Below are 13,181 nucleotides of genomic sequence, written 5' to 3' on the forward strand. Positions count from 1 at the left end.
ACACACACTTTAACAAAAAAAAAGAAAGAAAGAAAGAAAAAACACATTAAACACATACTCTGGGAGGTTGTGAATGGAAAATGTGGCAAAATTCCACAATATATATTGCTCAATCTAGTTCAGCTTACTGAGAATCTTATCACAATCTGAATTCTGTGAAAATGCAATTTCCTATAAAGGAGCCGCAGAAGAGAGGAGGAAGGATGTGGACTAAAACTGGAACACTGAAGATTCATTTGGACCTTAAACCTTTCAGACCTGAATTATGTTCCAGTTATGGAAACATATTAATGTTTTTTTTTGTCTGTATTGCAAAAAAAAAAGAAAAAAGAAAAAGAAACTACTATTCTAATTAGGCCTGGCTGTCACATTAATTACATTATAGACTTTTCTTTCAATAAATGGACACAACCTCAATCATTTCAATAATCGGGATATTGTTCATTGTGTTTGCACAAAAAACGCACATATATTGTGACACAGGGAGTAAATGAACTTAAAACGTACCTTTGTTAGGAAAAAAAATGCCCTCTACAGGGTTCTTGCACAGTATTTAAAGTTCAATTTAATGCTTTTTAAGACTTTTTAGGACCTCAATAAATATAACTTAATATAATATAATATAATATAACTCAAGACCCAAAAATTAAGTCATCATTTCTTTGGTAGAAAACAATTTATTGTATTGGAAATCCAAACTTAATGTTTCCCATTTGTTTTGTTTTTTTTTGTTCCATTATGAAGCAGAACAGAGCCAACAAAAGATATGTAAGTTGCATTATGTTAAACCATAGGAACCCCAAAGAATAATGAAAGAACGCTCACCGCTAACGTTAGTATGTTAGCTAGCTCGCTGCTAATGTTACCTAGCTTTCTGCTAATATTAGTATGTTCGCTAGCTCACTGCTAATGTTAGCTAGCTCGCCACTAATATTAGCTGGCTTGCTGCTAATGTCAATATGTTAATTAGCTTGCCGTTATTGTTAGATAGCTAACTGCTAATGTTAGTATGTTAGCTAGCTCACCACTAATGTTAGCTAGCTGACTGCTAATCTTAGCTAGCTCATTGCTAATGTTAGTATGTTAGCTAGCTCACCACTAATGTTAGCTAGCTGACCGCTAATCTTAGCTAGCTCACTGCTAATGCTAGTATGCTAGCTAGCTTGCCGTTAATGTTAGCTAGCTCTTTGCTAACCTTAGTTCTCGGTAATGTAGCTAACTCTTCACCAATGTTAATATGTGACCCCCCTTTTAAAAGGGTGTTGTCATTATATAAGTGCCATTTAATAGTCTTGAAAGGTCTACAATATCGTTTATCTCAATAAATTCTGGGACAACATATCGTTTGCAAAAAATTGTATTGTGACAGACCTAATTCTAATATAAAATCTATATTAAAGTAAATGTATTTAACTAAAATGTTTATTTCTAAACACGATAATTTTTAGAATTTGTTCTGTTGTGCTGACATGCCCTAATCACTGATTTGCACATTTCTTTTTTTGTACAGTGCAGTAGGCGGGGCTAAGTTACTCTTTCACTGGCTGATTTATGATTTATGCAACAAAACATTTAAAAAAGGAATTACATGGTGTCCATTGTAATTGACGCAGGGTCTGAAAGGGTTAAATCACTAGAACATCAGCACAGGTCAAATTCAGCTTTAGCTAAAAGGTTGTTAGTAAGTAGTGTTTAGTGTAGTGATCTTCCTCATTATACCAGTGCTAATCCTTCTCTTCACTCGTCTCTCTTTTACAACCAGAGAGTTTCACACAGGAACATCAATCACCCCAACAAAAAAAAAAATGCATTTACCCCAGGCTTCACACATCCGATAGCTCCCTGTACATTTATTACATGAAAAACAATTGAAATATGCGCTATTAATCAGTGTGCATCAAAAAAATAACATTTTAACATCTTTATGTACCGTGACACATTCGATAATAATAATAAAAAAACAGTATCTGAGTGGATCCCTGGTTGGACATTTATCATCAGTGATGGGTTATTGTAGGTTGGAGGTGGGGGATGAAATATGATATTTACATTTCCCTTTGATACATTTAGCTGATGCTCTTGTCCAAAGTGACTTTCAGATAAGGACAATATGGTTATTCATATTACAGAAGTGGGCCAATGTAGTGTTAGAGGAGTCTTAGAAGTGTCCAAGGATTCTTACTGGTGTAGCAAAGCAGCAAAGTCTCGCAGGCTGGGAATCAACTTGTAGTTTCCCTCATGGTGTGGTAGTTTACCGTCTGGTACTGGTGTTATCCACTGCACCACACCAACCAATCAATATTCACTGCGCGTCACCAAACAATATTTTTGATTAAAACTATTTGCGTCCAAATCAGACATTTTCAAAGCAGGCAAAATCTAATCAAATTGAAAGTGTTTAGTAAATCATGCTTGATCATATTTGATTTCACATTTTGATTTACATATGAAGAATAAATTGAAAAATCGGGTATACCAGAAGGTCGTGAACATTCAAGGACCTGATATCTCCTCTAATTAAGTGGTTTCTGCTCTCAGTAAACTAATGTAAACCTGTTTTAGATCCAGAATAAAAAACTATAGTACATACTATGAAACCTAAAGCCACAGTCTCTTTAATATAAATAAGTGAGGATTCTGAGAAACTATGCCAGATATCTGCTTTACACATGATTTTATTAGCTTAATGGTGATATCACACTGGATGTGCCGTGCATTGCAGCACCGTGCAGCCCTCTTAAAATCCAAAATCATTGTTTTAATGAATCTTGTGTGTAATATACAGCTCTGGAAAAAAACAAAAAGTGACCATTTACAAATGACGAGTTTCTTTAATTTTACCAAATTGAAAACCTCTGGAACATAATCAAGAGGAAGATGGATGATCACAAGCCATCAAACCAAACTAAAGTGCTTGAATTTTTGCACCAGGAGTGACACAGTTGTCCAAAAGCAGTATGTAGGACTGGTGGAGAAGGTCAAAAAACAGGGAATTTTAAAAGATACTATTAACTTGGAGAACTGCATGCCAGTTCCCACAGACTAAATTTAAGCTTAAAGCCAATATGAACTGGGTCTGGGTCTAGTTCAAAATTAACGCTGAAGCAGTTTGTTTGTGGTGAGAATGTGATTCTGTGTGAATGTGATCGAGCTATATTTACTTTCTTGCTCCCAATCAGAGAAGACATTGTGCTCACGTTTTTTGGGGGGCATAGTTTAGTGCATTTAGGTTTGTACCTGTGTGAAAACAAACCAAACCAAGGGAGAAAATGCTCTAAATAAACAAACTCATCAACTGATTCAACTGACTTGGACTAGAGAAACTACAGGTGTGAATTTGCCCAAAGTCTCCAATTGGATGGATGGTTACAGATGCAGGTTACTCTAGCTACCAACTTTTCTTGGTAGGAATTAAACCAGATTTCTCAGATGCTATATAAAAAAATAATAATGACACCTTAACCAAAAGATTAGATGGCATTCAATAAAATTCAGTTGTTAAAAAATAAAATATTGTTAAATACCCTCATTCCTCAGCCCAGTAATCCATTTTTTTATTATTTTATTTTAGTGATAGGATAGTCAATTCATCGCCACATGCAACTTCAACCACTGTTGCTACATAGCAAAATGCAAATGTCCCATCACCAGGTTACACTACCTTATACCTATACACCCCTACAGCAGTGTTGTCAATTAACAGAAAGAACAAAATAAAATACATCAGTAAAAAAAAGGAAAGCAACCAAGACAGATTACCGTGATCCTTACCGAAGCAAGGTACAGACACGGTCACGTTACAGAGTGCACTGTCCGTGCTTACATACATGCTTACAGTAGTGCCGACCAGTGGCTGGTAGGGTTGTGGTGGCTCGAAGCATGACGAGGTGCACCAAATCTGTTTCAACACTACCAAGAACGTTATATAGCTCAGTAAGGACTTGATGGATTGGAATTGAAAAATTTGATTGAGCTATATGACACACTAACCCTGCGTTCACATTGGCAGAAGACACATCGCTTACGTCTCTCCAAGTTTGTCTCATTTGTTACCTGTATATGTCCGAAGATGCATCATGTAAAACGCGATTATATGGTGGGACTTTTTTCTACTTTTTACCCCATTTTCTTCCTAATTTACACATTTACACTCCCCCTATCAGAATTGATGCCTCAACACCAGGAGGGTGTTGTCAGTTATATGTGTAGTCAGCCATTGCCATTGCATCACAGCCCACTCAGAGGAAAGCACAGCGACTCGGTTCCGATACATCAGTTCACAGAAGCTGATGTGCTGATCGACATCACCCTTTTGGCGTGATGTGGGGAAAGAGAGTCATCTGCCCACCCAGAGAGAGCAAGACCAATTGTGCTCTACGGTAGGCAAGCTACATGAACAGGATTCGAACTGGAGATCTCCTTAACATGGTGGCAGCGCTTAGCCCGCTGGACCACTTGGAGCCACCTGACTGGACTGTAATTTATTGTAATTGACTGTACTTATTTTTTAGATCCAAAACAGCTTTTCTAATTTTTTTTTATCTCAGTCCATAAACAGAAAAAAAGACGACTTCCCCAAAACTTTATGGGTGTTTTTATTTTTCCAAAATGTATCCATGACTGGAAATTGCTATGTTCAAATTCCTCGATTTTTCATGACTGAACATTTATTCAGTTATGAAGCTCAAAATACCTGTGATTTTACTGACAGTTCAATGCGGCCTTTGGGCAGGTTCTGAGTGATCATGAGATATCGAAAAGAAATATTGAAACATTCCCTATCATGATAAATATAGATAATATCTAATTTCTGCCTCCAATGCACAGGCTTTAATTCATGGCATGCTAGATTGCTAACTTTTGGACAAATCTGGGAAAACTTGTGTATTTAAGCTTTGTATTTGTATGGACAGTTGGTTTACTGTACTGTGAGATTTGATCTTGATTTGTCGCTCTGTCGCAGTTTGTTGCCACTTGTTGCCACTGCACTCATAGAAAATGACTGGTTGCTTGTTGCTATATTTCGTCTGCTAGTGTGAATGCAGGGTAACTCAGGTTAGCCAATGTCAAGCAAGCCAACGCATCAGCACAGCCCTTTCCTCAGCGTGAAGCAGCAATACACCCAAATCCAAATGTCTCCTCTAAGCATGATATGCTGTTAAATGCTTGTAAAAATGTGGGCCTCCACACCATTACTCTGTGCTTTTAGATGCTTTGACTCCCATTTTACCTCATCCTCCACAATTAGGCTGGAACCACCACCACTCTATATAGAGCCCTGGAGTAACCGGAAGAACAGCATGCAGGGGAGGGAGAAGGGAGAAAGCGAGGGAGGGAAGGGAAGGAGGGAAGGAGGGAGGGAGAGGGGAAGGGTTAGGAAGCAGGGGAGAGGCTTCTGGATCTTCCTCGTGTTCATTCCTGTCAGAGAGAAGCATTTTCTTTAGGGCGTGGTAATGATTTCCTGCCCAAAACAGAACAGAACACAGTGTTCATGACAGCTTTAACAGTACCTCATTTTTCATTTCTCCACAATTCTAATAAAAAAATCATATTTCAAAAATCCCGTCCTTCAGGTAGTCAGGTCGTAAATGGTCATGGTGGTGACCTTTCAGAAAAGCTTGAGGAGTTTTAAGCAGCAGAATCTGACAGCAGGATTTATTATTAGATTACATGCTGACAGCATTCTTAGCTTGACCATCAAAACATGCCTGTGCTGGTCTAGAAGAAAAATTTGTGTCAAGTGAAATATGGCAGCTTTCTGCTTCTGTGTGTACAGTTTATATGCTACTCACATAACTGTCTACAAATTAGTCTCATAAACAATACAATTTATTGTTGCTGTCATGCAAAAATCTTGTATCTCCAAAACCAAAAAAAAATTAAGGAGAAGAGAGAAAAAAAAAAACATCTTAACATTTAATAGAAGTTACAATCAATGGAACATTAAATCGTCATAACTGCCTTATTATTGAAATACTGTAACGCTCTACTGTCAGGATAACTCTTTTTTTATTGGATGATTTTTTTTTTTGTTCCAGAGATAATTGAGAAATAATACTATTAAATTGTTTTTTAAGACAATTTTATGGCAATCATATAATGATAATATAACAGTATAATAAAACTATCACACTTAATCCCGTCACAATAACTAAATTTTTATATAGATGTTTCTGCAATATACTGGGGACAGATTGTGATGCACAATATTTTTGAAATTTTAAGACAACTGTATGCCAACTATATAATGATAATATAATATAATAAAAATGCAACTGCACCTTTTGCAACTTTGCTTTTGGAATATAAAAACATAATTTTAGTATAAATAAATAAAACAATGATAAAATAATTATCATGGCAGGTCTAAATAGATGTCAATGTAAACAAAAAAATATTCCAATTTGATATTATTATATTCTAATACTATATTTTTGTATAATGTTAATATTATATATATTAATTATGGGGCATTTCTCAGAAGCTTTCTGAGGACTGGATTACTCAGGCCTGCCCTCTAGTGCTAAGTAAAAAGAAAATCTATCTATCTATCTATCTATCTATCTATCTATCTATCTATCTATCTATCTATCTATCTATCTATCTATCTATCTATCTATCTATCTATCTATCTATCTATCTATCTATCTATCTATCTATCTATCTATCTATCTATCTATCTATCTATCTATCTATCTATCTATCTATCTATCTAGATTAACATCTTTCATCTAATGATCCAATGTAACTTCAATACACAATGAACATCTCAATGTGGCTAAACCTAAAATAACCTTTAGTAGTATTAGCAAACAAATACATTAGTCAATCAAGCCTTTCAGTCAGCAGGGTAATTAGTCTGCTGCAGAAGCAGTATTGTGGGAGAAAGTAACTCTAATGACTTTGTGTCTTTAGCCCGACTCTTATGAGATTAGTTTTACATAGGAAGGTATCTGTATTGTCTTGCCTAGGCTACCTTAGGTAAACTCTTACAACTATACTACCTGGCTCCTAAACTGTAAGCATTGTTTTCTGAGCTGTTTACTCTGCGTTAGTTCTGTGCGATACTGTTCACTTTATAGCATTTTATCTCCCTATGTAACTTTCTAAGAATATTGCAAATCTATATTTTAAGTAAATCTCAATCTAATCCAGACGGTTTAACTTTCTACAGTACCTGTTTGATCATCTCTCCCGTCCTCTCGATGACGATGGTCTTGGCCTCTTTGACAGGCGATGTGACCTGGTAGTCATCACTCAGCAGACCCAGTATAGGGTACTGGTTTCTGTATCTGTGTCAGAGAGGAGAGGTCACAGCGTTTCTCTTTGACAGACTGTTTTATTTCTCTTTTATCAGAACAGAAAATAAAAATAAAAAAATGACACACCACTGAAGTAGTATGTACGAACTACATACTGATTGTGTGTACATACACTTCTTAATCCGATTGCTGCAAAACATCAGTTTGTGTAATCAGATAATGGGAAAACTCAAAAAAAAAAAAAAAAAAAAAAAAAGTCACACAAAACCTTCATACTGTGTTTTAACACAATTTGAGCATATATCAGCTAGTAGATGAAGCTTATTTAAAGCTTATATAGCTTTTTTTTATTCATTCTCGGGTGCTATTTTAAAAGATGTTCGCTTATTTTCAGGACCCGGGGTCAGTTTTTTTAACACATGCGCACATTTACACATGACTAAGAAATCTGATTATACTCCAGTTAAGAGTATAGAGGCAGCTCATTTTTCTTATCCTGATATTTAGACCTAATTTAGATTACTCTGAGTTAAAAAATTAAAGTATGCTGTTTACATGGCTGCTATATAATTGCATTATGAATTGCAGATAAACACACTCATTGTTATAATACAAAACCAAAGATACAATATTTTTTTACCATAATACTGGATGAACTAGAGTACTTTCAGTAATCTTATGATTATAAATCAGAAGACTCTTATATTATGTACCTCTTTCATATCAAAAGAGTTTCCAAACTTCATGTATAGAATTTTACTTGATAATATTCGCAAATCTAAATTCTTTTGTTTTCTACTGTTTTTTTTTTGCAAAACAGGACTTGGGTTTGATAAGTCAATTTTGTCTAATAAGAGAAGAGACCTTCATATTTGCCAGAAATGAACTTTAAACTTATGGAAGTTAACTGGGTAACTAAAAATCCCCCTTTAAAAATGTGTAACACATGTAGACATGTGTAAAGAACATTCTAATTTGGTCTATACGTGATTTTAGAACAGTCTTAGATACAGAAAACTGCAAGGTCAAATAAATACATGTCCTTAAACACAATTACACCCCGCGTGTCTGTGATAGACATGTAATTGTGTCTTAAACAACATGTCCTGGAACACACCGTCTCATACACTCCCCATGTCTGCTTACCGTTTGGTGATTATGGTCTTGGTGACGTTCTTGGAACTCTCCACCTTCTCCTGCTGGAGCCGTCTGATCTCCTAGGAGCACACACCAGGGGTCAGAGGTCAGAAGTGTTAAGGAAAGAGGGGGAAGTGTTGTCAGCCAAACTCACTGACCTTGTTAAGGGTCGTTATAACAACAAGTAATAAGTGCAGTGCTAGGGCATTACTAAGACCCAGACAGGTATATATGTTGTGGTATTGTGTTAAGTGGTTGCTATAAAATCTTAGGGGGTTGCCTGGTTGTTTGTTTCTGCAGTCGCTCTAAATATTACAAATACCCAAATTATGCAAACTAGAGAGAATATTTCTTAAGATCTACTGTATATAAATGATGAACATTATGAAATATATTATAAGAAGAATGTTTCCATCAGCAAAAAATATTATAAGCAGTACTTATAGGGCTTTTTTCTTTAAATTCTCCAGAGACTTTTAGGATTAGGATTTTACTTTGTAAAATGTAATGATGTAAAAAATGAATCTTTTTTTATAACCAAGTCTTGACTATTAACTGTAGCTGAATTATATGGACATGTATTTCAAATTGTGACTGTCATCATTCTGCTCACTTGACTTTTTTTAATCACATATGTATGAACAGGGTAATATACAACCGCGTAATCACAAAGTGTGTGTGTGCAGGTGTCTGACCTCCTCCTGCCGTTTGATGACAGACTCGCGCTGCTCCAGTGTGCTCAGCAGCTCTGTGATCCGCAGTTGCAGGCTCTTATCACTGGAACGCTCTGTACTGTATTCTGTCTGGATCTTTACCAGCTGAGACTGTCTCACACACACAGACACAGAGACACACACACACACACACAAGTTAAAATATGCTAGGATTTGCCTGTAAATAAAACTGTAAAGCTTCCTTGCTTTAACATTTAACAGTATTTATAGTTGAAAAGTGGTATTATAGTATAGTAGAATAGCAGAATAGTATTTACAGTTAAATTATGTCAAATGGACAGAGACTTGAATAAATATTTCAGTGTTAATCTAATAAAATCTAAGAGTGTCTCAGTCACTCTGCAATAACACTGCACTGTGTTCTGCATTAATGTGGATGTGCTTATTATCAGGCTACTGTAAAGGTTATGCGTTTATGCGTAGGCTATGGCACAGATTTAGTGCAGAAGCATAAACTGGCCTATAAATAAAAAAGGTACTGGTCCTCATAATCCTAGCTTGGCCACCTTAATAAAGTGAGTAATAAATTACATGTAATAAATACTGTTATTGCAAACTAATACACTGTCTCAAGCTCCTGGCTGGCCTCACCCGCATGTTCTTCAGTTCCTTGTCCTTCTCCTCTCGCAGAGTGCTCAGCATCTGCTCGTAATGTCTGGACAGCTCCTGTGTCTTGGTGTTCAGAGTGGACGTACTACACTGACCCTCCAACTGAAAAATATACACATATACACATAAATACTTAAAAAATATTTGTTTTATAGCTATTATATGTATATCTTCCCTGTTAACAAACACATTCTTACATATCATTAATCTAGCATTTGTTCTTTAAACTGTGCATTAATTTAATAATAAACAGATCAATAGAAATGCTCCAAAGGTTTTTATCCTCCAGTAAAGTAAACTAATTTGAAACTTAAATCTAACTCTGATCTTATTTTCAGCACCTAAACTTTACGCACTCATTCACTTTACCAGCCTTAAGCTATATACCATATACCATATTTGCACTACTGATATATACTATTTATACTGTCATTCCATCTCAATCACCATCAATACTGCACTATTGTCTTACGTATGTTTATTGTGTCTTGTTGTATTGTACATATAGTGTCTCCCACGCTTTTATATTATATATCTATTTCTTTTTTACTTATATTTATATATCTATTCCTCCCCCACACTACTGCACCTTGTTTCTGTCTCATGTATGTCTATTGTGTCCCTGCTGTATTGTACTCATAGTGTCTCCGATTCTCTTTTATTATATCTATTATCTGTACTTGCTGTAAAATTGGGAAGGAGAGTAACGTAATTTCAATTCTCTGTATGTCCTGTACATATGCAGTATTGACAGTAAAACTACTTCACTTCACTTGACTAAAATATAAAAATATTAAGACATCCTTATCCTGGAAACATGCGCAAACTGCAGCCGGCGTTCAAAAAGATCTTGAGGGCACAGCTGATGTATCCTTCCTGGCCCTGAGTTCAGTTGGAAAGTCAGATTTACGTTTAGAATGTGTTTTTTGTAAAGAAAGGAAAAAGCACATGATTTTTCACTACAACTGCAAGAGGCAGAACCTTACTGGGGACGTCACTACAAAGCCTCTTTAGACTGTTTCACATGTGATCAATAGGCTACTAAAAAGGAGGACCAATCCTACCATGACTGCAGCCTAAGCTTTGGAACACAGCTAGCTTAAAAGGGAGTAACAAAAAGAAACACACACAAAGACGCATACACACACAAGGCACACATACAAAAGGACAGGCAGTAAAGACAGACTGTAATCTTGTGGGCTTTCACCAAGCTGTCTCCAGTTTATGGTTTTCCTGTCTCCGGCTGTGGTGTTGTTCCCAATATCATAGTGAAATGAGGAAAGGTATTCAGGTCTTAAGGCTCTACAAACGCAGGCCAGTGTTGCTGCAGACTCTGAGTTAACAGATGTGCAGCAGCAGCAGCAGCAGCAGCAGCAGGAAAGCTTGTGTTGGTGTGAGCTCTACTGCAGGAGTCCCTGAAAGCTACAATGGAGAGTTCCTACCTTCTTGCGCAGCAGCTCGTTCTCCTGCTCAAGAGCCCTCTTGCTGCCCTCCAGCTCTTTCATGCGGAAGTCTTTACTGGAGTCTATGCTGCGGGTGCTCATGAGCTGAGTCTCCAAATTGCGCTGGATAGAGCTGGTCTCTTTCAGGGAGTTCTGATGGAGTAAGAAAGAACGCAAAGAAGATGAGGATCAATAAACTCATTAATGAAACCTGTTTGTGATCAGTTTTAAAGTGGCACAAGGCTAGGGGTGCAACAGTTTTTGGTATTTTATTTAACCATTTGGTTTGCTCGGTTTGGTTTGATACAATGCAGGTTGGGTCATAGATTCATGCTGTGCCAAGCTGCAGCCTCAGCTTTCTGTTCTTGGCTGACAGAAATAGAATCCGATGTGGTCTTCTTCTGTTCTAATCCATATGCCTCAAAGTTGGATGAGTTCTGAGGTGTTTTTCTGCTCATCATAGGTATGCAGAGCAATTATCTGAGTAATATAACTGGACCAGTCTGATAATTTCCTTTTGACAAATTTTATCAACATGGTATATCAATGGCAACTTGACATAGTGCCTCTGGGTTTCAAGGGAGACCATTGTGCCAAATTGCATCTTCAGCATTATGTTCCTGGCTGAGAGAAGTGAAACTCAGTCTTCTGCTGTCGTAGCCCGTCTGCCATAAGGTTTGACATGTTCTGAGATGCTTTTTAACTTACCACAGTGGTATAGAGTGGTTCTCTGGGTTACTGTATCCTTTCTGCCAGCTCCTACTAGTATTCCCATTCTCTGCTGACCTCTTTCATTAACATGATGTCTCTGTCCGCAGACCTGACACTCTTTTGGATGTGTTTTTCTTTATTACACCATTCAGAGGAAACTTAATGGAGAACTCCAGCGTAAATTTGACTTTTGGTTCGACTTTTTAGACCGTTATCCAGGCTCAAAGTAGCTCCACACCTCATTGATAGAGTGCAGAGGGCCCTGACATTTAAAACGAGGCATTAATAACTTTAAAAGTGCTCAAGAAGCTTATTAAAAACACTGTTTAACCTAATCTACTCATGACTATACCTTAAGATTGCGGCGCCCGTATGTTACTAACGCTATAGGGTGAAAACAGCAGTTTTTAATAAGCTTTTTCCGTACTTTTAAAGTTATTAATGAGTTGTTTTAAATGTCTAGGCTCTCCAGATTCTACCAAAGAGGTGTAGAGCTAGTCTGATCCTGGATAACAGTGTAAAAAGTGACACATCATATAGTCTAATGCATTTTTGGACAAACTGCTAAAAATGACTGGATCTCAGAAAGCTGCAGGAGAGCGGAGGGGGGCTACTAAACAAAGGTTAGTACTCTTTATCCTGTTTTACAACACCAAAAATCAATTTTACACCGCAAAATAAAATGTGCACAGAATCAGGACTGGACATTATACATTATACTTTCATTAAATAGCCCACCACACTGTAGAAGATTATTAGGACATATTTTGAAGAGTATTAAGGGTCACACTGTGAAAAAGGGGTTAAGAACCTGTGCTCTAGAAACTGTTCAGCAACAAAAAAAATCCCAAGAGGTCAGCAATTCTAGAAATATTCAAACCAGCCCATCTGGTTTGAGTATGCCACGCTCAAAACCACTGAGTTAACACATTTTTCCCCCCTATTCTGATGGATGATATGAAAATCACCTGAAGCTGCTGGCCTGTATCTGCATGAATGATTGAGATAAATGCATGAATGAGTCGGTCTACAGGTTTTCCCAATGATCCTTAGACTGTCTCTCTCTAAGGAAGCCATTGAAGTGATTGTGCAGTCTCTTGTCACTTCACTTAACTTGACTACTGCAAGTCTCTTTTGGTTGATCTTCAGCTGCGAGCCACCAGACTTCTGCAACTTATTCAAAATATGACAGCACGACTCATCTTCAGTCTTCTGAAGCTCAGTCATGTGACACCTTTGCTGCGTTCCCGCCACTGGCTTCCTGTTGTGGCCTGCATGAGATTCAA

At 37.0% G+C, this 13,181-nt stretch overlaps 1 protein-coding gene across 2 annotated transcripts in view; it reads right to left on the minus strand.

The window, feature by feature from the left end:
- Window positions 1-313: 313 nt before the first annotated feature.
- pof1b (POF1B actin binding protein) overlaps window positions 314-13,181 on the minus strand; it is a 42,418-nt gene continuing 29,550 nt past the window's right edge. The window contains exons 8-13 of one of the 2 annotated variants that reach the window (XM_007244445.4): window positions 11,185-11,337; window positions 9,725-9,844; window positions 9,095-9,223; window positions 8,409-8,479; window positions 7,178-7,292; window positions 314-5,418 (exon numbers count right to left, since the gene is read on the minus strand). In XM_007244445.4, the coding sequence (XP_007244507.3) occupies window positions 5,413-5,418; window positions 7,178-7,292; window positions 8,409-8,479; window positions 9,095-9,223; window positions 9,725-9,844; window positions 11,185-11,337 (594 nt within the window). In that variant the 3' untranslated portion in view covers window positions 314-5,412. Of the gene's footprint in view, window positions 5,462-7,177; window positions 7,293-8,408; window positions 8,480-9,094; window positions 9,224-9,724; window positions 9,845-11,184; window positions 11,338-13,181 lie in introns of both variants that reach the window. The other variant, XM_007244444.4, reaches the window with a different exon arrangement.

The sequence above is a fragment of the Astyanax mexicanus genome, chromosome 17 (assembly GCF_023375975.1).
Source record: "Astyanax mexicanus isolate ESR-SI-001 chromosome 17, AstMex3_surface, whole genome shotgun sequence".
Lineage (NCBI taxonomy): Eukaryota > Metazoa > Chordata > Actinopteri > Characiformes > Acestrorhamphidae > Astyanax > Astyanax mexicanus.